Below are 22,445 nucleotides of genomic sequence, written 5' to 3'. Positions count from 1 at the left end.
CCCGCTCGTTTTGCAGTGGGATTTGCTGTATCTGTCCTCCAGCTCTACTCTTTGGGATGCTCAAAAGTGGATAAATAGGGGGGTGAAAAAAAAGACCAAAAACTTTGTGTTTTGGAGTCTTCTTATGTAGGGAAGATGAGGAGACCAGAGTGCCAGAAAGTCAATTCTTGGGACAGGAGAGGAAAAAATGTAAAGCTTGAAATGAGAAAAATCAGAAGTGCCCACCCTTGGGCAGCGCTGGATCACATCTGGGGCACAAGCAGGCTCCAGCTCACAGCACTGCGGTGGGAATTGGATGGGATGAGGCAGCGCTGTCCTAACGCAGCTGGGAGCAGTGCTGATAACCACAGTAAGGGCTTTGCAAACCTATAAAGCACCTTCCAACAAAGCGAGGCATCCAAACCCACCGGCCCTACAGTAGGGGATGACGTGCAGCAACAGTTTCAACACCTTCTGATTTTTGGGGGGATTTCAGGTCAGCCTCCTGAGCCCGCGCGATACGATTTTTAATGCCCCAAATCCTGGTTTTGAAAGAGAAATAAAACACATTGCCTGCAACACTTCCAACCCAGCCTGGGACTTTCGGATATCCACATCGTGTCCATTAACCCCCATCCTGCCCCGCTGCCATTCCTCACTATGCTCCAACAGCTTTATGGAGGTGTACAAAGGCAGACATTGTGGCCGAGGGACGCAGAACAGAGCCAGCGTGAGCCGAAAAAATGTGGTTTTAGTTATAACTATTTTCATAGTTTTTGCAACACCTTATTAAAGTTGAAAGCTACGCACATAACGGAGCTGGTGGCACTTTCCTGAGGCACTCCAATCATATTGCACTGCAGCTGCCCTCCCGAATTTGGGAAGGGTTAGGATGCAGGTTGGGATACGGGTTGGGATGGGATTCGAGTTGTGGTTGTGTTGGGATGTGGGGTTACAGCTTCCTGGCGGGACGCAGGGTTTGGGTCGAGAGGATCTGCGCGTGGCTGCACGCAGCCCTTCCACTGCGCTCCCTCTGCCTTGTGCTGCACGATGCCCACCTGGTGCTGCGGGATGCCAACAGGCAGGGCTGGAGCTGGGCACAATTCTCAGTGTGACCCCAGAATTCCCATTGCAGGGCCGGCTCGGGGCGATTTCGCTCCCACACTCACTGAAGGGTCGTGAGCGTCGGCCCGGAGCTGCCTCCAGCATCTGCATCTCGTTAGCAGCGCCGCATCGCCCAGCAGCGATGACCAAACGGCACTTTGCCCTCATTCTTTTTTTAAATGAAGAAAAATCCCGCTGCGCCAGACGCAGCCCTGCCCCGCACGGCGCACACAGAGCGAACCAACACCAATTTAAGTTTATCAGCGCACGCTGGAGCCCAACACGAGGTTATTGGCAGAGGAGGGGAGGGGGAAGCGCGGAGCCAAGGCCGAATTCCCGTCGTATTGACACAGCTGCGGGGCCGTCCCACTCCAGCTGCGCTTTGGGGCCATCCCGTGGGATTCTCCCTTGGATTTTCCACCTGGAGCATCCCCCGGCACCGCGTCCCTGCAAGGATTAAACCCATTTCCCCCAGCGCTGCCGTGTTGAGGCAGAATCTTCACATTCTGGGCTAATGATGCCGCAAAATAATTTTTTTCTAATTAGCGGCCGTTTGTTCTTAACAGGATTCCAATTGCAATTCTCATTAGGGGAAAAGCTGCTCTGCGCTCAGCCCTCTCTGTGAGACGTTTCCAACAACAGCCACCAGTGGGGACGTGGGACAGCTGCAAGTTAACACCAACCCTAGAGCTTAACTCAAAACACCACCAAAAAAGCACAAATTGGACCCGAAAAGTGCAGTCAGCAGAAAGCAGCAGCGCTCAGACAAAACCTGTGATACCAAAATGACTTTTTCCCCCAGACAGCACAAATCTTTTGGGTTGTTTTTGCACAGCAGACCTTTGGAAAACTATGGGAAAATGCATTTACTTGTTTGCACTCAGAACTTCTGCAAGGGAAGAAATAGCAAAAGCACAGCACAGGGATCCAGGAGAGCACTCAGCCCAAAAACACAAAGCTGGACACGTTCAATCAGTGTTTCCTAATGCAGCACCACTCTGAGCCCCGTATATTTTTACGCCATGCTTTCATGCACCGCCTCCAACCTCCCCATCCACCCTCAGGTGGGGAACCCACCCCAGCCGCTGTCAGAAAGTACTTTCAGCCACAGTGTTGTAGATGCTGGGGGAAGCCAAGCCCACGGCACCGCACTCTGCTCACCTACACCTGCGCATCGGCCACGTCTGGGGGATGGACACTGAATCCCTGCAGATCTGCTGGGGTTGGGATGGGAGGTGCAGGCGGGCGGCGGGGCAGGGACTGCTCAGCATCAGAAAGTTCCCTGGGAAAGCAAAAAAAACCATGCAAAGTGAGGAGGTCTGGTCAGGGCTGGAGCTTCTAAGCCAGCAATATTGCAATATGAATGCAGATATTGATGCTGAAACGTGGGCTGAAGTGTGACCGAAAATTAATGTGAATTAAAATGTGGGTTGGGTGCAACAGCAGAGAAATGCGGGGTCCTTCCCCCGCTGCCGCCTGCACCAGTGCTCCCCACCCATCACTGGATGTGGTCAATTAACTTTTGCCCCTCGTAATATGGGAAACCTCAGCAGGAGGAGTTCGGTAAACAGGGAGTGGGAGGAAAAAGGGGGGAATCCCAATGTCTCCCTCCACCCACCCCAAAGTGCTGGAATGTGCCCCTCCTATGGGCACTGTTTGGGTTTTGTACCTCCGTCAACCCAAAAGCAGTCCCAAAATGGGGATTTTTGTGTTTTCTTTAAAAAGGGGCTGAGAAATAAAACCAAAAACTTGGGAAAACACAGCAGGGAAAGTTTCAATGAAGTGAGGAAAATAAATGATAAAAACCCCAAAGGGGCTGGGAGCCCCAGTCTGCATCCCCAGATATCTGTTATGGGGTCAATACCCAAACAAAGAGCAGAGACACAAACCTTGGGGAGGGGAGCGGGCATGAAGGGAGGCAAAAAGATGCAAAAACGGTGTTTCAGCCTTTCAACCCTGGGCTGGTGGTTGGCCAACACTGTGCAGGGCGGGTGCTTTTGGAGTGGTGCTCCACAGCTCTATGTGTTACTCCAAGGGTGCACTCGAAGTGCACTGCAACGGGATGGAGGGACTGCAATGGGTTCAGGGAATGGCGAGCAGCTGGGCTGTGTTGCAAAGAGCTGAGGGGTAACAGTGGGACAGGGGGAATTCCAGTGGGCTGGGGTGCCTGCATGTGGCTGGAGTGAATTGCAGTGGGACGGGGCAGGGGGATTTGCAAGCAGCATGGATGCACTGCAAAGGACAGGGGGACTGCAAGCTGCTGAGTGCACGGCAAAAGGCAGGGGATTGCAATGGGTCAGAGGAACTGCAAGTGACTGGGGGGCACTGCAATGGGCCAGGAAGGATTGATACGGCTTTGGGGGACTGCAGACTGCTGGGATGCACTGCAATGGGCAGGGGGGAGATTGCAAGAGACGGGGGCTGCACGCAGCTGGGGTGTATCACAGTGGGCCGTCGGCTATTGCACGCAGCCGGGGTGCATTGCAACGGGCCGACCGGGCTCCAGGCTGCTGGGATGCACCGCAAAGAACAGGGGGACTGCAACGGGTCAGGGCAACCGCGTGCAGCTGCAGCGCGTTGCAACGGGATGGGGGGCAACGCAGCCCCCTGTGGGGGACCGCGAGGGGCCGGGGGAAGATCGCAGCGGTCTGCGGGGACCGCGAGCAGCCGGGGCGCATCGCACGAGGCGGGGGGCTGCAACGGGCCGAGTTGGGGCGCGCAAACCGCCGGGGGGATGACGAGGGTCCCCCAGCGCCGCAACCACCGGCAGGAACCGCGCCGAGCCGGAGCGCACCGCGACCCCCCGGGGGGAACGGGAACGGCCCCGCCGCGAGCACCGCGCGGCCGGAGAGCAGCGCGCGGCCGCACAGCGCTGCAATGACCGGGGAGGGGGAAGGGAAGGGAAGAAGAGAGGGGGGGGTGGGGGGGGTCACATTCCGGTCCCCCGCCGCTATGCACCGCCGCCGGGAGCCGCGCACCGGGAGAGGCGCGGGGGGGGGGGGGGGGGAAACGGCGCCGCGAGCGCCGCAGCGGAACGCCAAGTTACTTCCCGCACCGGAGCGCAAACGGGAGGAGGGCGCGGAGGAGCCGCCCGCCGCCGCCCGCCGCACGTGCCCCGGCGCCCGGGGCCGCTTTGTCCGCTCGGCTCCGCCCGCCCCCGCGCGGCGGCCCCGCCGCTGAGTGACAGCGCCTACCTGCCGCCAATCTTCATCACACCGGCACCGGCCTGACAGCCCCGACGCCGCTGCCGCCCGCCCGGCCCCGCCGCGCGCAGCGCCGCCCACCGCCGCGCGCAGCACCGCCCGCCGCGCGCAGCGCCGCCCGCATCCCGCCCCCGGACCCGGAGCAACGCGACACGCGCCACGCGCCCGCCCGGCCGCGCCTCCCGAGCTGCGCGACGCAACGGCGGGACTCGGCCGGGCCGGGCGCTGCTCGGAGCGGAGCGCGGAGGGAAACGGGGGTCGCTGGAAGCGGCGCGCGAAGCTGCAACAATGGGCAACGGGAGCGAGTGGGAGCGAGTGGGAGCGACCGCGGACGTTGGCGGCGCCGGGAGCCGTATCAGGGCCGCCCGCCGCCCCCGTTTTATTTCCCCGCTCCTGGAAATAAACTTCTGACATGGGGCGTCTCGATGGGAAAGAAAAAAAACGCGCCCGGCGCCCCCAGCGCGGCGCAATGAAAGAGGAAAATCGCGCAGCCCGGCCGCCCTTCCGCACTAAATAAAACCGAAAGGGGAAAAACGCGCTGAAATTCCTGTTTCTCCGCATATTCCCGTGTGTTCTGACTGCACCCCGCGCAGCACGTCAGTGCCGGGGCGGTGATTGATGGCGATTCTGTGTTGGTTCGGGTTTGGAGCACGAATCGGGGCCGTGGGGCTCATCCACTGTCAGTTCCCAATGCTTCAGGGTCGTTCCCCACCCCAGCGACACCCGCAGCATCCCATGCCCTACAATACCATCCCATGCCCTACAATACCATCCCATGCCCTACAATACCATCCCATGCCCTACAATATCATCCCATGCCCTACAATACCATCCCATGCCCTACAATACCATCCCATGCCCTACAATACCATCCCATGCCCTACAATACCATCCCATGCCCTACAATACCATCCCATGCCCTACAATACCATCCCGTGCCCTACAATACCATCCCATGCCCTACAATACCATCCCATGCCCTACAATACCATCTCTGCCCTACAATACCATCCCATGCCCTACAATACCATCTCTGCCCTACAATACCATCTCTGCCCTACAATACCATCTCTGCCCTACAATACCATCTCTGCCCTACCAGCTCACCCCGGCCTTTCTGGGGTTGGGACTGCAGGTTTGCACAGTGGGACGCAGCTCTTGGCTCAGTCTTGTTGGCTCTCACTGCAAACTCCTTCCAAATTTCCTGCAGCTTTGTATCCAATACACCCACATTTGATACCAAATGCACCCGCTTTGATATAAAATACACCCCATTTAGTATCAAACACGCTCACTTCAATATTAAATACATCTTCTCCTCCATAGGGTGATGCTGCAAAGGGAATCCAAGCCCCCAGTCCTTGCTCAAACCTCCCCGTCCCACATCAGGAAATGGAAACCTCCCTAAAATTAAATCCTTTTGGCAAAAATAGGGTCTCTGCACCACGCACCCACAGCAAGGCTGTGTTTTGTGCACTCGAAGCTGTAAATATGCAATTAGAGCAAACTAATTAGCACTTATTCAAGAGCACGCCGAGTTCCTTGTGCGAAGTGGCAAGAGCACTCGGAGCAACTTTACTAAAATATTAAACATTTGGCAGTTGCAGCGACACAGATCGCTTCTCGTATTTACATCTCTACACAAGGGGCTGCAGGAGACACGAAATCTCACCCTGCTGCTTCATGCTGCCATTGACCGCTGTGCCATGAATTCAGTTCTCCTTCCAGGATTGCATTGGAGCCGGTGCTGGACTCAGGGTGATGGGGTGTGATGGGAGGTGCTGAAATGCCCTGAAATATGTGTAGGAGAGGAGAAGGGTACATTATGAAGCAATAGATGTTAAAACAGTGGGAGCGTGGATGGTGAGCCCGGTGAGGTGCGCTGCTGGGCAGAGGACACAGCGCAGCCCCACATGGCTGACCTGAAACACAGCCAGGATGGCTCCAAGGAGCCCCATGGACCACACTGAGGACGGATGGCTGCTCCCAGCCCCCTGCATGCCCTACAGCTCTGAGTGCTGAGCTAGTGCTGCTATTTGGGATGGTCCTTTAGGGCTCACGTGCTTTCCCAGCCTTGCCCAAATCCCACCGAGTTTTGAGAGTGGTCCATCACTGTCATCCAATGCAACTTCAACAATGTTACCTTTATCCCAGCTCACAACTTTCCCGGGGACAAGAGCAAAGCCAAAAGGTTCATGGCAGCAGCGCAGCAGCACTGTTTGCTGCTGGAAAACAAATAGCAAGAGGGCACGGTGCGTTCTGCACATCCTCATGACAGCCCATAGAACCAACAGCCCCGAACAGGTAAGTGCAGAGGGGATGTAATGAAGGCTGTATCAATAATCCAGAGGCACCAGGAGGGATAGCATCCATCGGCCAGGCAGGGGTTAATGACACCTTGCTGAGTTGGGAAAGCATGCTGGGGTCCTTTCGGATGGAAGTGCTGAGTAAATGGCAGGCGAGATGGCTTTTATTAGAAAATCCCCACTGCCAACTTGCTGCTTTTAAATGTTTAATTTCCAGCCGTAATAAAGTCTTGCTGCTCCTTCGGGGTCTCCCAGCCGCCGTTCCCATCCACGCTCTGTGCTGCTGCAGCCCGGTGGATCTGGGCTCAAACTGCAGTGTTTTGGGTTCGGTCCATGCTGGGGGCTCACCCAACCCACAGGGACACAGGAGATGCAGCTCTGGTCACAACTCCTTAAAGATGCAAATTGAGAATCAGCCATCATAGCAAGAGACGTGTGCTAATTCTCATCTGCGTATGCAGATTTGGGTGCCGATTTTTGCTAGGCTTATTTGTTTTATTTAGCAATAAATTTAATACAGGCTCCCTGAAGCAAAGAGACAGATGGACTATAAACTTTGAATTTTGAGCAGCTTTACATCCCGATGTTAGTGTCATTTTTTTGGTCTCTCTTGAAATGATACCCACCAAAGTTTGCACAGATTTGGTTCTGCCTTTTAACAGCCCCTGCTGTGACCGGGACTTTGTGCTGCAATCACAGGAGGCCATTTGATGAGCCAGCTTCTGATTTCCTGCCCAGGTTCCCCAGGAGCATCTCATCTACCACCCAAACGCCTCGTAATGCACCTGCTGGAGACAGCACAGAGACTCACAGATGGACCTGGGAAAGCTGAAGTGTTTCCTACAGATCCCAGCCCAAACCACAGGGCTGATAGAAAAGTGTGCTTGGAGAACGTGGGGGTACAAGATGGGGTTTGGAAGAGTCATGGAGCCCAGTGTGGCAAAAAGGACTCGCTTCCCTTCCCTTCTCTCATTGTTTTCCTTTTTCTTATTTTATTTTATTTTATTTTATTTTATTTTATTTTATTTTATTTTATTTTATTTTATTTTATTTTTTCCCATCCATCAGCAATAAAAATCAGGTTGGAGAGGAGCAGAAAAGCCCTGGGATGCCCCCAGGAGGTGTGACCCCATCCAGGCTGATGATGGGACAAAGCTGTGAGCTGTCAGCTCAGATGTCCCCAGTGTGATCTGATATAAACCCAGCGGCACTGAAAACCCCACCATTTAATTCCTGAAGGCCAAAAAGTGCCTGGTTGTTGACTGACAATCAGGGGAACTCAAGGTGTTGCCATCAAACCCCAGTGACACCGCACGGCCCTTCCAGTGAGCCAAACTGCACCTGAATGACAATGGATGAACATATTACAGCCACATTAAAATCTAATGAGTGGCCCGTGATTAACGCCATTACGAGGAATACCGAAAGATCTAATGATGATGAGCCACTTAAAGTTAAGTGTGGGGAGTTCCATCGAGTGGCTCCACCGTGAGGCACTTGGTGCTGGAAAAGGTCCTGGAGCAGCAACAGAAGCAGTGACCACGTTCCTATTTGTTCAATGGGAAGTGGCAGCACGGACACCTCGAGATGTGCTTTAGGGAGCATCGTGTCTGCAGAAGCCCATCCTGGTTTGGGAGGCTCCGCAGACTTTTCCTTATAGAAGAAAAGCTCCAGACAACCCTGGGTTAAAAAGTGTCAGTGGGCTCCTATAGAAACAGAATAACAGCGACTGATAACTGCACCAATGATGATTGATACAAGAACAGTAACAATGAATAAACAGAGCAATAACAGTTAATAAACAGTTCCATTGCAACCACGTGGTGTCTTCCAGCTGGAGTACCAGGTATGCAGATATGGCACTGCACATTGCCCCACTCCAGGCCTTCTTTTCTCCCCTTCATGAGGTCTGACTGGGAAAACAGACCCCAGAAAGCAGCAGGAGTCCAGGTTCAGGCTGTGCTGCTGCCCAGGGGTTGTGATCATGGGGGTGAGAACCATCTCTGTGCCCCAACCCCAGCACGTTTGGGCGCTTTAAGGCGCTTTTTCTCTTGACAAGATCAAGTTTTTTATTTAAAAAGTGACTTCATATCCCATTTTATTATTTCTGAGCATTGCAGGATTTGTTCTATTTGAAGTCTTACATCCTCATTTCCTGTCACCGCTATTAAAATTGATTTCCGCCATGAGCAGGAGAAAGATAATACGAAATGGGTTCCTGCGAGAGAGAGCTGTATCCCCACCGGAGCCATTATGAACTCTCCTATATTATTTTAACTTTCTTTCATTAGTGATTCTCTTTGGAAAAGGGCAACTCATCCCCTGGCTGATCTGTGCGTGACGTTGGGGAGATGCCGGGGCAGAGCAGCCCTCACTCACAGCCCTGGGCATTCAGAGCTGTAAGCAGAGCCCACAGCCCCTGTGCCCCATTGCCCTGCACCCGACCCAGCTGCACCCAGGCCAGTGCCCGCCCACAGACCACCTTCCCCATCTGTGCAATGAGTGGAGCGTCACCACACCCATCCCACGTCAGCAGCAATGCAATGGAAAAGCCTCTTCCAGATGTGGCGAAGAACCGCAGGATGCTGCTGCTTGCAATGCCCCAAATAGCACAGATATGCCAAATGCTTCCCTCAAACACAAAGAGCATCTTCCCAGCCTCACCGCCTGCTCCCTCTGCGCTTGCAGCAAGCTTTGCCTCTCCAAAAGCAAAGCTACACCTATGAGACTGTTGCATTTTACAGACACGTTTCCCATTGTGCAGGTGAGCCCCAGAGTTGCCAACCCAAAACAACGCCCCAAAGGGAGCCTGGCACCTGCTCCCATCCAGCAGCATCCCCAAAGGGCTTACACACCCGTACCAGAGAGCAATTTAACGCCATCCCCAGCTTAAGCTCCATATCTACTGGGCGTGAAATTAGTTCCAGCAAGCCACAAATTTGCTGCTAATAAAAATATTTAGCAATTCAGCCGTCTTGAAATCAGGGGTAGGACAGACCTGCATCAGCAGGTCTCGTATTTGATAACCCAGCCCACACTCAGCTGAAGCACTGCAAGCTTTACAGTGGTGCAAGGGATCAGTTCCTCTGCTCTGCCCGCTCTGCTCTGCTGAGGAAACCACTCGACTTGTCCCACCTCTCACAGCTCCCTGCTGCTGGGCCGCAGCCCGGTGCTGCTGGCTGGGGTTGGATGGTGGCATCTTCCTCTTTGGAGACAGAGAGCTGACACCGCCCTGGGGATGGAGAGGGATGGGGCATTTCCAGCTGACACCGCCATGGAATCCATGTTTTGGGGCAGAAAGTAGCACCGAGCCGTGCTGGTCCGGCTGGGGGGAGGCTCTTGTTGTCCTCGTTTCACGGCTATTCTGTTTTGGGGGTGTAACGCCTCGGGTTGGCATCTCAAGTGCAGGGCAGGCACAGCACGGTGCTGCCCATCACAGCCGTGCCGTTATCACCAAAGAGACCCCTCGACCCGAACCTGCCCCATTCCTCAGGCCATCACTTTCCAAACGAGCTCTGATCCAGCTCCGCAGCCTCTGAAGAAAGGTGCCCTCGTGGGCCAGCACTTCATTAGTCTCAGGGCTGGGAAACCGCAGCTCTGTGAGGCTCCATTATCCAGCCCCGGCGGGGTCACCTCACCACCTCCCTCTCCCCAAACCCTCCCTCCAAAGCCGCCTCCCCCAGTCTGCAGACGAGCTACTTGATCCCAATCCACACGAATAGAAGCAGCTCTGTCGGATCACGGCGGTGCCGGGCGCTGCTCGGCGTTACCCGGCCGCGCTCTTTGCTGGCAGCGCGTGGCTGCACGTTGCTGGCGGCGCCCGGCGCTGCGTCCAGACCCGTCCGCGTGCAACAGCAACCAGCGGCACCAGGCTGCACGCACGGACAGCCTTCGTTCCCGCTGCTCCCCACCTTCTGCAGCCCACGAGCGGCCTTTTCTCCCCTCCTAGGATTCTCTTCCCGTTTTGCCTTTATTTTATTCGGCCGTGGGGCTCAAGGAAGGAGCGGCACAAACACCGCTCGGATCTCGCTGCGTTGGGCCACGCACCCGCTTACGGGCTCCCACCGCGCTGACCGCGGGACTCGTCCCGACGGACCCTCGGACCCGGCACGACCCCCCCTGTGCAGGCGCTGGGAGGCGGCCGATGGGCGCTGCGGGCTCCCACGGGGGCCGTTCCCGGCGCCCCCCCCCGCTCACACCGCACCGCACGGCGCGCGGCCGGCACTAACGGCCCGGGGAAGGCCTCGAGGCCGCCCCCCTTCCTTCAGCCAATGGGAAGCGCGGAGCGCGCGGCGGGCGGCGCCGATTGGGCGGAAGCGGCGCGGTTGCCAGGCAGAAGACGCGGCAGCATGGAGGGCGCGGGGCCGGGCGTGGTGCTGCTGGCGGGGCTGTGGGCGCTCGCGCTGCTGTTCTGCCTGATGCTGGCACTGTCACCCGGGGCCACGCGGTAAGGGGGGGAAAGGGGGCGAGGGGCTGTAAGGGCTGTAAGGGCTGTAAGGGTTGTAAGGGGGTCCCGGGGCTGCCGGGCGGTGTCGCGTTGCCGTTGTCGCCGCTGAGGCCTCGCTCCGCTCCGCTCCGCCCGCAGGTTGTCGGCGCTGCTCGTGCCGCTGTGCACCGCCGTGCTGAGCGCCCTGCTGCTGCTCTACCCGCGCGAGGACGGCAGCGCGGGGCCGCCCCCGGGCCCCCAGGTGAGTTCGGAGCTCTGACCCCCCCAACCCCCCCCTCACCCCCCGCCCTTCAGAGCGACCCCTCCCGACTTTCCCCTCCTAAAGCTGCAGGTCAGTCCTTGATGCTCCATCTGCACGTCCGTGCGGGTTTTTCTTCTCTTCCACGCGTGAATCCCGCTCACATAACGGCCGGGCTGCGGTGCTCGTGTCGGCCAGCCCCGACGTCTGGCTTGTGTTCTTGCTCCCCCAGTCGGGCGGGACTTCCCCTGTCCATACATAATACATGACACGGGCTCTTTGCAACGAGGCCCCGCTAATTGGCTAATTAAAAAGCGAAACGTGCTGAAGGAGCCACCGCGGCATCCACAGGAGACCCTCAGTGCGGCATCTCGGGGCTGAGCGTGTGCCAGTGCCTTCTGCTTCTGCTGGGAGCACACGGCCCCGGGCAGCCCCGACCCGAGGCTGACGCTGGCAGCATCCTCCTTGCAGCTGCCTTAAGAATCTCTTCTTTCACACCCAAAGATTTCTGTGACCCGCGATGCTGCAGTGGGACCCCAGAAGTCTCCCCCTGGTGTAACGTTCTCCCACAGTCCCTTTTCTCTCCCAGCCACGAGAGATGGAGGCTGTAACAGTGTGTTCTGCCCACAGATCGTGGATACCTTCCTGGTGGGCCGCCTGGTGCTGCTGGCCTTCATGGCTCTGCTGCTGCTGGGCTGCGCGCTGCTGCTGGGGATGCACCTCCTGGAGCCGATACACGCCAAGGCGCTGCGCTGCTGGAGGTGACGCTGAGCAGTGCAGCCTTTCTGCTGGGATGCCAGCGGTTCTGGGACTGAGCGGCTTCATGGATCCCCTTCTGCTGGCAGTGCAAGTGGGAAGCGCAGGAGATGGAGCGCTGCCTGGTTGGGCTCAGTGATCCGAGAGGCCTCTTCCAGCCTTAATGATTCTGTCATCCCTCTGAGCACAACTATCTCAGGCGCAGCCCGAGGTCTCGGCTGGTTTGAGTTCACACCTTGTCTCCTTTTCTTGTCCGTTGTTATTTTCCAAGGGAACGGAGGGAGGGTGTTTTCTGCACCTGGTTTTATTTCAGCACAGAGGGACAGTCCTCGGGAAGTGGTTCCCATTTTCATAGCAATAAACTGGGTGGCCAAGCTGGGACGTTGATTTTTACTGAATGAATATTCACAAGCTGTTCTTTTTATTCGTTTTTAACATGAATAAAAGTCCTGTCGGAAGCTCGAGGCCCAGCCTTCATCTGTTTTCCAGGAATGAGGTTTGCAGCATTTTGGTGTTACTGAAAGCTGCTTTTTGGGAGGTTCCCCCTCCAGGTGTGTGTGGGTTGGGTGCTCCCTGCTCTCTGCTCCCGGTGATGCAGCACCAGTGTTGGCACTCTGGGAGATTCTGAGGTTGAATGGCACTGATGGCAGCAAGCAGTTCCCAAAGCCTCGCTGCTGGCGTCGCGTCCCGCAAATAGGGAAGCTGTGGCAAAGCAGCTGAAGTGCCAAAAAAAAGCCCTAAAAGCAGAAGTGTGAGGATTCTCCCTGGAAATAAACGCAGCATGTTTGCTTTCTGCTCCCCTTAGTCACCTGCTTGTAACTAAAATTGGTCATTAGGCTCCTCCTGGGGCACTCGGGGTGACCAGAAAGTCGGACCCCATCGTTGTCCTGTGCCCCCTGGGTGTGCTCCAATGGCTGTGGGCACTGCAGTGATTTGTGCAGCTCTGCTCCCCCCACACGGGGCCTTTCCAGACAGTTCCTGTTTATTTTTGGGGAAGGAATCACTGTGAGCCAGAGCTGCTTTCCAAGTTGCTGCTGTCCCCCACCCAAACCAACAACAATCATCTTCTTTTCCATCCCCTACAATTCCATGATCCTCCATTGCTGCTCAGATGCAGGGAGGTGTATTTTCCTGCTGCCAGCTCTCCTCCTGCAGATGATGTGCATCCCATCCGGGAGGATCGTGCTAAATTCCAGCAAGAGAGCCCCACACCAGGGCTGCTGGCAGTGGCAGCAGTGGGCTGCAAGCCGCTCATAGGCTGCTGGGACGGCCTGCCCTGCACCACCCTCCGCCTGCTCATTAGGAAGGAGCGGGGCTGCTCCGCCGCTGGGATTGCGGTGCCCAGTGCACGAGAATCTCCGGGTCCTGATTTAAGGTCCGTGAGTGACGGCAATTCCTCCCGCCGTGCTCTGCTGGCGTTTAATTACTCTCCCTGGCACAGAACTGGCCTCTGATTTCCACCTTGACTTTGCTGACTTCAGCTTCCCGCTGTTGAGTCCCACTTTGCCTTTGGCTGCTAATTAAAAAGCCCTTCAGTGCCCGCCGGCTGCTCCTCGTGCGGGTAATTACGGGCTGTGCCCAAACCACCTCCTCACCAGCTCCTCACCTCTGCAGGGCCCGCATTGCTCCAAAGGCAGAGCAGCCCTTCCTGGCACGGCTCAGAGCTCAGCACTGTGGGTCACGGATGGAGGAGCACCCGGGCATGGCTGCTAGAGGGGAATTCGCTGCTGCCCTTCACATGTGCCCGAAGCACTTTATGTGCCCTGCAATCCCGATTTTCCCAAGCAGAGGAGCATGTTTTGTGTGGGGGTGCCATGATGGACCCAGGGATGCTGCCCTCCCGTTGGTCTCTGAAATCCCGCTCAGATGTGCAGTTCCTGGCCTTGGGCTCTGCTGCTCCCAGCACTGCAGCCAGGGCTGCTCACATTTTCCAAGCCCTGCTGCAGCAGAACACGGCTCCGGTTCACCCTGGAAAAACTGAGAGCTGCAGCGAGAAAGGGCAGAAGGTGGAAAAAAGGAAGAAAGGAAAAAAGCCTTTGGTTTTGCAATAAGCCCGTGTGTGTGTGTGTCACATTGTGGGACTTCTGCTTTAGGTGTGTATTCCAGCCTTCCCCATCCTCCTATTGCAGGCGTCCCAATCCACGCCACCCCTCATACTGAGCCCCCTGAGCGCACAGCTGGCCGCACAGCTGGCCCCATGCTAATTAGGTGGCCCTCCTGCTCTGCTCTCCTAATTAGGGGTTGGCTAACGAAGACCATCAGCCCCCTGCACTGAAGCGAGGAGAGCACACACACTGAGCTGCCCATCAGGACCTGCCTCCATTTTTGACGCTGAGTGGCACAGTGGGGGACAATGGGGCGAATGGAGTGTTGGGGGGCAGCAGCATCTGCACTGCGGCTCCAGGATCCATCCCCACAAGGGATGGATGGCGCCGCTGCTGCAGCTCGCTGGTGATGGTCTGACGTCCAACGCAGAGCATGCAGGACGGGGTGAGCCCACGAGCAGGGGGGGTTTGCAGCACCCAGGCAGACGTGGGCAGCGCAGGCTTTGCACCTTTTTATTAATAAAACAGCCGATGGCACAAAACTGGCCCAAAAAGTGTCCGCTGGCTCCTGGCCACCTCCTCCCACTGAGACAAAATGGCGGGACCTGCCCGGGGCCGCTGTGGTGGCACGGCGACATGGCGGCACAGCGGCCGCGTCCCTTCACCCTTTGGCAGCGCGGGACGGCTGACGAGGGCACGTCAGAACTGCTGGAACCTGCGGGACAGAGCGAGGCTGAGCTGCAGGAACAGGATGGAAACGGGTGGAAAAGCAGCTCCTGGGCTCCGGCCACAGGGAAGGAAAATGTGAGGGGAGAATCCGCCACCGCCGCAGCTCCAGCAGAGCGGGAACGGCCCAAAGCCCCACAGCGACCCCAGACACTGCGTGCAGCTGGTGCAGCAGCACAGCAGCAGTGGGGAGAGCAGCGGCCTCCCCTGCACCACCACCACCACCGCAGTGCCAGGCAGGCTGCACTTACCGCCATGCGGACCAGTGCTGCTCCTCACCTGCGGGCACAAGATGGAGGAGCTCGTGTTGGGCCGCACAGCACAGCACAGCGCGGGGTTTGGCCGGTGCTGATTTGGAGGTGATTGAGGTGCACCCTCCCCACAGCAATCTGGCCATGGGCTGATTAGCAGCTGATGAGCCACGCGATCTGCTCGTTAGCACAGGTAGCAGCCTCTACATTTGGCTGTTTGGGGTTAATCGATGCTTTGTGTCCCTAGGATTGGAGATGGGGATGTGCTGCGTGCCTGCCTGAGTGCCCTGCTTGCTGGGGTTGGATCCTTCGGATTGGCTGTGGGATTATTTGCAACCACAGAATGGTTTGAGTTAGAAGGGGCCCTTAAAGGCCATCGGGTCCAAGTCCCTGCAGCAAGCAGGGACACCTCCAGCTGGAGTGTGTCTGCTGGTGACCCTGCCAAGCATTGGGGCCAATCAGTGTTTGCATTCAGTGCTGGTACTGAGGCGGGTGCAGCCAGAGGTACTCACACCGAGCTACTTCCCATCCAGCACTGACTCTGTGAGCTGTACACTAGAACTACAAGACACAAGGATGATGCTCAGCACCACGATCCCTCGGCCATGTCCCACATACATCCCCATGCTGTGCTGGACATACCCTCTCTTCCTTGCCATGCAGCCGTACCATGCACGAACCTCTTTGACCACCACACGAGCAAGGAGCTGCAAGAGGAAAGGTGGGAGCTTTATCATTGCTGGGAGATGCATTCCGGGGGTTTACCCAGGAGAACCTGTTTGTGGGGCTGAACCTTTGGGCTGCGGAACCTCTGCGGAAGGACCTACCAGGCAAGCCAAGACATCAGCTGCTATCAGCATGTAGAATACGTTATTCCAGCCCGTGGGGGAGATAAGCCCTGCCAGCAGGGGCCCCAGAGCAGCACCTGCAGGGAACACGAGGGGTGTTAGGACATGGGAAAAGGGGAGCGAGGCCTTCCAGCCCCACAGCACCAGGAGAACATCCAGCAACCCCCCGCTGCACGGACCTACAGATCCTGTGCCATCAATGATGGCCGTGACGGTGGACAGGGCTTTTGCGTTTCCTTTGAGGGACTCATGGGTTCCCTGTGGGGAGAGAGGAGGAAGAGCAGCCTCAGCACTGCACACGCCGGCAGTTTCCATGTGTCGAATGGGAAGACTGAGCACATGCAGGGATGTGGCTTTCGTGTGTGATTCATGAGCACATTTTTCCGGTAGGTATACGCTATGGGGAGATGCATGGGGACAGCAAGGGGAGTCACACAGCTGAGGAACTGAGGAAGCAGTAGGAAGAAAGCACACAGTGTGACCATCCTGCCTTTCTGGGCAGGAGCTGGAACACAGCTAAAAATGCACACAGCCCCATGACTCTCACCAAGTCTGCTGACACTGCCGTGGTGATGAGTGCGTACGGGCCGTTCACCAGCGCACCGCAGACGATCAGCATTGCTGCAAGGGAAAAGGTGGCCCGGGGTCAGCACAGAGCCGGGATGTGGCAGAGAGGCTGAAGCTAAATGCTCCTGGGATGTGGGAGCATCGTCCCAGCGAGTCCTGCTCTGTGAGCATGGCACCCAGCAGCTCACGTTTTCCCCAGCCAAGCCCACTGGTTTGGCAGTGAGCAACCATCCACAGACTCCTTCCCCAGATCCCAAAATAAAGCCAGGAGGGCGCCCTAAGCCCCAGCTTGAGGGGAGAAATGAAACCAGGAGAGCAAGTAGAACTTTTCCTGCTGCCCACCGGTGTTGGAGTCACTGCACCCAGTTGCTCCCTACCTATAGATGTGCCAATGCCATTCTGCCCAACGTGGTTGTACAGGAACAGCTGGAAGAGAGACACAGCACAAACCCATCCTCAGTATCCCACTTTCCTGAGCAATTTCACAGCATCAGCACCCTGGGTGTGGGATGGGAGCCCCTTGGGAGCCAAATCATCACTGCATTGAACTTGAAGCTCCTTCCAAGTAGGCTGGGAAGTGGTGAGCATCAGCTGGATGCAGGTAGAGGAACACAGGCCTGGCCTTGTGTCCAGACAGACAGAATGCCATACAGACATGTTGCACCAATTTATGGCCCAGCATTGCTTGCCAGGCATGGTTTCCCCCAGCAGTGCTATCATGGATGTGACCATAATGCATGTCAGCTCCAGAAGGGCTGTGGGAAGGAGAAGGCTCACAGCTTCAAGTCAGCATGGATTGGATTACTGCTAATGAGCTGCATTTTATGGCGGCAAAGCCAAGTGAGCTGCATGCAGGTGCTTGGGCTCTCAGATTTCAGGGTGCAAAGCAAAAGGATGAAAGCTGGACTGGCTCAGCGAGACCCCAAGGCTTTGCTGAAGTATTGCTCAGGCTTCAAGACAGAGTGGGATGAAACACAAAGATCCCTTTGGGTTCTTTGTTTGTTTTTTTACCATGGGAGCAGCCACCACCAGCATCACGCAGCACGTGGTGGCCCGGCCACCAGTGTAGTCAGAGATGAGGCCAGCAAAGATCCCCCCTGCAATAAAGGAATCACATCAATCCTAAGGGCAAAGCAGTCTCACGCTGGGTTAGCCCAATATCAAATGGTTCACTGCACTGGGATGTTCTTTTGTCCCATTTTCTGAGTGAGATGTCCCCAAAGTTAAATATCTGAAAGGCTAAACATCCAAGTTCAATATCTTTGCATCAGAGAAGGGCTGTCATTTATCCATGAGCTGTCTGCCTCCCTCTGCATGGTTTCCCTGTACCCACATGCAACTCTGCACTCCAGAAGATATTTTCTCTAAGGGAAAGGCAAGACCCAGGACTGCACTCAAGGATTGATACAACCCTGCACCCGGGCACACCACAAACCTAAAATACCGCCAACGTCAAAGAGGGTGGACAGGTCTCCAGCTTCCTTGGCACCAAAATGAGCTGAAAGAAGAGGAGCGGGGTGAGAAGCGAGGTGAGGAGGGGCTGAATCTATCCCACTCTGCCCTGCCATCTCCAAAAGCTCACCGACATTCACGATGTAGAGGGGCAGCCAGTAGAGGAAGGTGTAGCTCACCAGCTTGGCAAAGAGCAGGCAGAGGGAGAACTCCACCACACCCTGTGAGGAGAGAAGATGGCATCAGGAGAGCATTTTCCCACTAATTTTATTGCCAGGGGGACATGGAGGAAGGTTCTCACAGGGATCCGGAGCGCCCCAAGGAAGCTGATCGCTTCAAGCTCCTCAGCCAGCTCTTTGGGGTCAGTGCTGCTGCGGTCCTCGGAGGTCACCCCTTCAGGGTCCTTCTCATCTGATGCATCCTAAAAGCAAGCAGATATGGGGCTGGGATGTGACGACTTGGGTTGAGAACTGGCCCATAGGATGCCTGCACCAATGCAGTGAGCATCCCAACAGTCAGGCATCATTCAGATTTCTGATAGCACCAGGGCATTTACAAACAAGTTGATCCCTGGCACCGTGTGGCTGCAGGCTCCCCACCCACCCACAAAGGGCACGACGATGGAACTCACGTGTTGCAGGGGTGGGCTGCAGCCGACGTCCTCGGGGTCTGTGGGAGGAAAAGACACCCCTAGGAGCACTGCCTTGCAGGTGCCATGTCCCTGGCAGCGAAACAGCCCCACAAAAACCCACAAGGCCTCCCAAAGGAGCCAATGGCATCGGGGAGGCCAGGGTGCAACCCCAAGGGAAGCTGAGCATCCCTGTGGTGCCTGGTCTGCTCCCAGCACCAAGGACGCATCCCTGCTTGCTTCCAATGGGAAATTGCTTTTTGGGGTCACCAAAACCACCAGAAGATGAGCAAAGAGAAAATCTGTGCTGGGTATTCACATCACCACTCACGTTCCACAAGAAAGAAGAAGCAGACAATGCCCACGACAGCAATGATTATGCCAGGCACAATGAAGGACAAGCCCCACTGAGAGGACACCCAGGCGCCCGCGATGAGAGAGCCCAGGATATTGCCCACGGAGGTGTGTGAGTTCCAGATGCCCATGATCAGACCCCTCCTGTGGGGACAGGATGGTGGGGTGAGCATTGACTGTGAGCAGGAAACACGAGGATGGGGATGGGGACACGCACTCACTTTCCCTTCCCAAACCAGTTCCCGACACATGCCACAACTGAGGGCCAGCCGGTCGTCTGCGCCAGCCCATTGCACACCTGGCAGGAGAGAGCAAACACCCAAATGTGGGCACTGTTCTGAGCAGGAGGAAGCAGGGCAGCAATCCCGGAGGGTGATCTGGGAGCGGCTGCCAAACTGGGCGGGCCGTATCGGCACCCACGCTGAGCAGGGAGGAGATGCCAAAATTGGGACGAGGTCGGGCCGCACCTGCACAATGATGAAGTACCACAGGACGTGGATATTCCAGAAGTAGCCAAAGCCAAAGAGTGCTGTGAAGATCCCGCTCAGCAACATGCCCACCGACAGGTAGTACCGCAGCGGCAGCCGCTCCCCAAAAATGCCACTGTGGAGAGAGCACGGGAAACAGAGGAGTGGTGCCAAATGGGGGACGTGGGGCTGAGCTGGGGAAACTGAGCACAGCCCAACTACCTGATGAACATCCCGATGGCGTAGGCCACGAGGAAGGCATTGTCCAGAGCGCCGAAGAGCTCCTTGTAGTTGTCCTGATCTGGAGAAGAGAGAGCGTTAGAGCTGCATCCCCATCCCCATCCCACCCCGCAGATCTCACAGGGTCGGGCAGTAGGGCTGGGAGCTGCGAACTATCCCACCCTGTCCTGATTTCAACATCCGCTGTCCTTTGGTCTGGGGCACAGGGCACAATCCTGCACCACTTAATCACCTCCAGCCTAATGAGTGCTGGTCCCCTGCCTGCCCATCTTAACCCATTAATGACTGAAACCACCTTCAGGGACAGAGTTCAGACTTGGGTGCATTTGGGATTCTGTGGTGCCAGCCTTACCGAAGGGTGCCCAGCTGCACCACGTGGTGCTGTTGGAGTCGTTGTGTGGGTTGGTGCCTAGTGCCGAGCAGTTGAGGTGCAGCTGGCTCTGGGGGTGCACAGAGCAAATGGGATGAGGTCAGCATGGGGAGGTCCTCGGGGATCCCCCCAGGCTGCATACGGGCATGGGGCGCAGCGCGGCTCACCTTGACGATGCTGATGGGTTTTCGGGAGAGGTGGTAGCTGGTGTAGGAGAGGAAGGTCAGCACCAGCGTCAGACCACGGTAGCTGTGGGAGAGTCAGGGACAGAGGACTGAGTAAAACCCAGTTACCACCTCAAAACATTCCATTCGACATGAGATGAGGGTGAGTCACCAGGATACAGGACGGATCCTTGCAGGGAGCAGTTGCAATATCTGGGCATATGCATGCTACTCTGTGATGGAGAACCGAGCATCTCCTTTGAAAAGCATGGAAAAGGGCAAAAGTGGGGCCATTTTCTCGCAGTTCTCCCCCAGAATATCTGCGGTTCCTATGAGCATGGCGGGGGGCTTCCTATTAGATCGGTCAGCTCCAGATGGGCATCTCCCTGGGTAGTGCAGTGCCCCGAGGTTGGGATTGCAATGGGGAATAAAGATAACAGTAGGATTATTGCTAACAGACTGCCTGCGCTGGGGCTGCTGTTTCTCTGGCCCTGCAGTCCCGTGTCATGCAGGACCACGTGTGGAAGTGTGGCTGAGTCACAGTGCTGCCGGCGCTCAGCAAAACCAAGCTGGGAAATGGAAAGGGGGGGGAGCCGGACGCTTTGCTCCCTCCTGTTTGCTCCAATGAAACATGAGAAATTGGGGAAAATGGGGAGAGGCATCTCCAGAGGATGCTGCTCTGAGCAGGGCTGGAGGAGAGCACCGGGAAGGTCCCAACACAGAGTGGGACTCTGCATTCAGTTGTAAAAAAAGAGAAGCAAACCCAACAAAAACAATGGAAAGCCATTTTAGAAAAGCTTGAGTCGGCACAGTTTCACTTCTTCCCACACTATGGGTAGGTGCCAGAACACCCAGAGGCCCCACAGGGCTGGGGCACGGTGCTGTTCTGGGGGTTGGGGACGGATGGGGCCCTAACATGGCATAGAAATCACTGTTTCCCACTCCAAATAAATAACTCAATAATAAAATCACTGCTGAGCACTGCAGGGCACTGTGAGCTAGAAAGGGGAACAGAAATGCCCCATGTGCGTCCCAAGCACAAGGGCTGAACTGGGGGATGGAAAAGATGACAGCAGTGTAGGACAAGCAGAGGGGAAGCAGGCGGCTACCGCGGTGTTTGGCAGCAGCTGTATCTGCTCAATTAACCAAGGGCAGACTCGGCACCTCACCCCGCAGGACAGGACAGACAGGATGCCTGCAGGAACGTCCGACCCAGGGACAGCGTGTCCCGAGAGGGAACCCTGCATCCCGGACTGCTCCCAGGGGCACTCGGGGTCTCCCCCAGCACCACGCACCCATTGCACAGGGCAGCCCTGCGAGGCTGAGCCTCAGGGCACCCAGAAGCATTTTTCCCAGTGCCCGAGAGCCCCACCGGCCCCTCTGCCCACCCACCCCGGGGCTCCCCGTTGCTGGAGGAGGCACGAAGCCCACAGGGACAACACGGGCAGGAGTGAAGCGTGAAGGTGTCAGCTCCATCCTGCCACGTGCAGCGCGAGGCTCAAGGGGCCCCACGGCCGCGTCCCCACCCCGGCTCTTCCCCAGCCCAGCGCATCCCCAGCCCCGCGCTCCCCGTCCCACGGCCCCGCTGGGTCCTCCCTCACCGGCTGTCCCGGGGCACGGCGCGCAGCAGGCGGACGCCGGGGGCGAGCGCTGCCCTCATGGCGAGCGGCGGGGCCGTGCCCGGGTCCCGATCCCGGCCCTTTACTGCCCCGGGGGCCGCCGCTCCCCGCCCGGCACCGCCCCGGGACCGCCCCCGCGCCCCGCACTGCCCGCCCCGGGACGGACACGGCGTGCGGGATGGGAGCGGGGGGGGGAACGGGGAAAAAGAGGGAGAAAAGGGGTGGTGGGAAGTGAAAAAAAGAAAGAAAAAGTGTGGGGGGAGGGCGGGGGGAGGAGGGCTAAAGAGAAAGGAAAACAGGAAAAAAAACGTGGGAATAAAGAACGGTAAAGAGAGAAAAAAGAATCCACAGAAAGGGGAATTAAAAAAACGGGAAAAAAGGAAAAGAAAAATAACGAGGAAAAAAAAAAGGAAATAATGAAATAATTAGAAAGAACGAAAGATAATTATAGGAAAAGGAAAAAAACAGGAAATAAAACGGAAAAATCAAAGAAAAAACCCACAAGAAATAAAAGAACAATAAAAAAGAATGAGAATGCAAAAAAAGATACGGAAGTGGGAAGATAAAAGGATGGAAAATGGCAAAAATCAGATAAAAATATAAAAGGGAAAAAAGAAGTGGAAAGAAAACAAACAAAGGAGGATGAGCTGGGGAGTGAGCAGGGCTCTCATCATCAGCCAA

The 22,445-nt window shown here is 56.6% G+C and overlaps 3 protein-coding genes across 7 annotated transcripts in view; 1 reads left to right on the top strand and 2 right to left on the bottom strand.

Annotated features, from left to right (window-relative positions):
- PKNOX2 (PBX/knotted 1 homeobox 2) overlaps nucleotides 1–4,386 on the bottom strand; it is a 58,555-nt gene extending 54,169 nt beyond the window's left edge. For both annotated transcript variants that reach the window (XM_072354786.1, XM_072354787.1), the window contains exons 1-2: nucleotides 4,278–4,386; nucleotides 2,245–2,365 (exon numbers count right to left, since the gene is read on the bottom strand). The gene's annotated coding sequence lies outside the window, so the exon portion shown is untranslated. The remainder of the gene's footprint in view (nucleotides 1–2,244; nucleotides 2,366–4,277) is intronic.
- Nucleotides 4,387–10,893: 6,507 nt separating this feature from the next.
- TMEM218 (transmembrane protein 218) lies at nucleotides 10,894–12,496 on the top strand. The gene is made up of 3 exons (XM_072355011.1): nucleotides 10,894–11,039; nucleotides 11,178–11,280; nucleotides 11,908–12,496. The coding sequence occupies exons 1-3, from the start codon at nucleotides 10,942–10,944 to the stop codon at nucleotides 12,040–12,042; spliced, it is 336 nt and encodes a 111-aa protein (XP_072211112.1). The 5' UTR covers nucleotides 10,894–10,941; the 3' UTR covers nucleotides 12,043–12,496.
- A 2,079-nt stretch (nucleotides 12,497–14,575) lies between these two features.
- SLC37A2 (solute carrier family 37 member 2) lies at nucleotides 14,576–21,950 on the bottom strand. 4 transcript variants are annotated; one of them, XM_072354897.1, is made up of 20 exons: nucleotides 21,747–21,884; nucleotides 20,149–20,230; nucleotides 19,964–20,051; nucleotides 19,594–19,672; nucleotides 19,372–19,507; nucleotides 19,126–19,202; nucleotides 18,882–19,048; nucleotides 18,554–18,591; nucleotides 18,224–18,343; nucleotides 18,053–18,143; nucleotides 17,906–17,968; nucleotides 17,482–17,567; nucleotides 16,848–16,896; nucleotides 16,451–16,524; nucleotides 16,083–16,161; nucleotides 15,883–15,980; nucleotides 15,698–15,762; nucleotides 15,570–15,616; nucleotides 15,056–15,083; nucleotides 14,687–14,793 (listed from the first exon to the last, which is right to left on the bottom strand). In XM_072354897.1, the coding sequence occupies exons 1-18, from the start codon at nucleotides 21,803–21,805 to the stop codon at nucleotides 15,574–15,576; spliced, it is 1,494 nt and encodes a 497-aa protein (XP_072210998.1). In that variant the 5' UTR covers nucleotides 21,806–21,884; the 3' UTR covers nucleotides 14,687–14,793; nucleotides 15,056–15,083; nucleotides 15,570–15,573. The 4 variants fall into 4 exon arrangements, with proteins under 4 accessions (XP_072210999.1, XP_072211001.1, XP_072210998.1 ...); XM_072354900.1 differs by lacking the exon at nucleotides 15,056–15,083 and having other exon boundaries at nucleotides 14,658–14,793; nucleotides 15,568–15,616; nucleotides 21,747–21,950; XM_072354899.1 differs by lacking the exon at nucleotides 15,570–15,616.
- Between the last annotated feature and the right edge of the window lie 495 nt (nucleotides 21,951–22,445).

Source organism: Excalfactoria chinensis, chromosome 21 (assembly GCF_039878825.1).
Source record: "Excalfactoria chinensis isolate bCotChi1 chromosome 21, bCotChi1.hap2, whole genome shotgun sequence".
Lineage (NCBI taxonomy): Eukaryota > Metazoa > Chordata > Aves > Galliformes > Phasianidae > Excalfactoria > Excalfactoria chinensis.
Note: the sequence above shows the minus strand (reverse complement) of the source record. Positions and strands in the feature narration are given on the sequence as shown.

Excerpts from the sequence above, each read along its gene's own strand:
- TMEM218 (XM_072355011.1), top strand. The coding sequence starts at position 10,942 with ATGGAGGGCGCGGGGCCGGGCGTGGTGCTGCTGGCGGGGCTGTGGGCG. Across the intron at positions 11,040-11,177 it reads CTGTCACCCGGGGCCACGCG|GTTGTCGGCGCTGCTCGTGC; the intron begins GTAAGGGGGGGA and ends CTCCGCCCGCAG. Across the intron at positions 11,281-11,907 it reads GGCCGCCCCCGGGCCCCCAG|ATCGTGGATACCTTCCTGGT; the intron begins GTGAGTTCGGAG and ends TTCTGCCCACAG.
- SLC37A2 (XM_072354900.1), bottom strand. The coding sequence starts at position 21,805 with ATGAGGGCAGCGCTCGCCCCCGGCGTCCGCCTGCTGCGCGCCGTGCCC. Across the intron at positions 18,592-18,881 it reads CTTCTTCTTTCTTGTGGAAC|ACCCCGAGGACGTCGGCTGC; the intron begins GTGAGTGGTGAT and ends TTCCTCCCACAG. Across the intron at positions 15,617-15,697 it reads TGCATGGCAAGGAAGAGAGG|TTCTAGTGTACAGCTCACAG; the intron begins GTATGTCCAGCA and ends TGTGTCTTGTAG.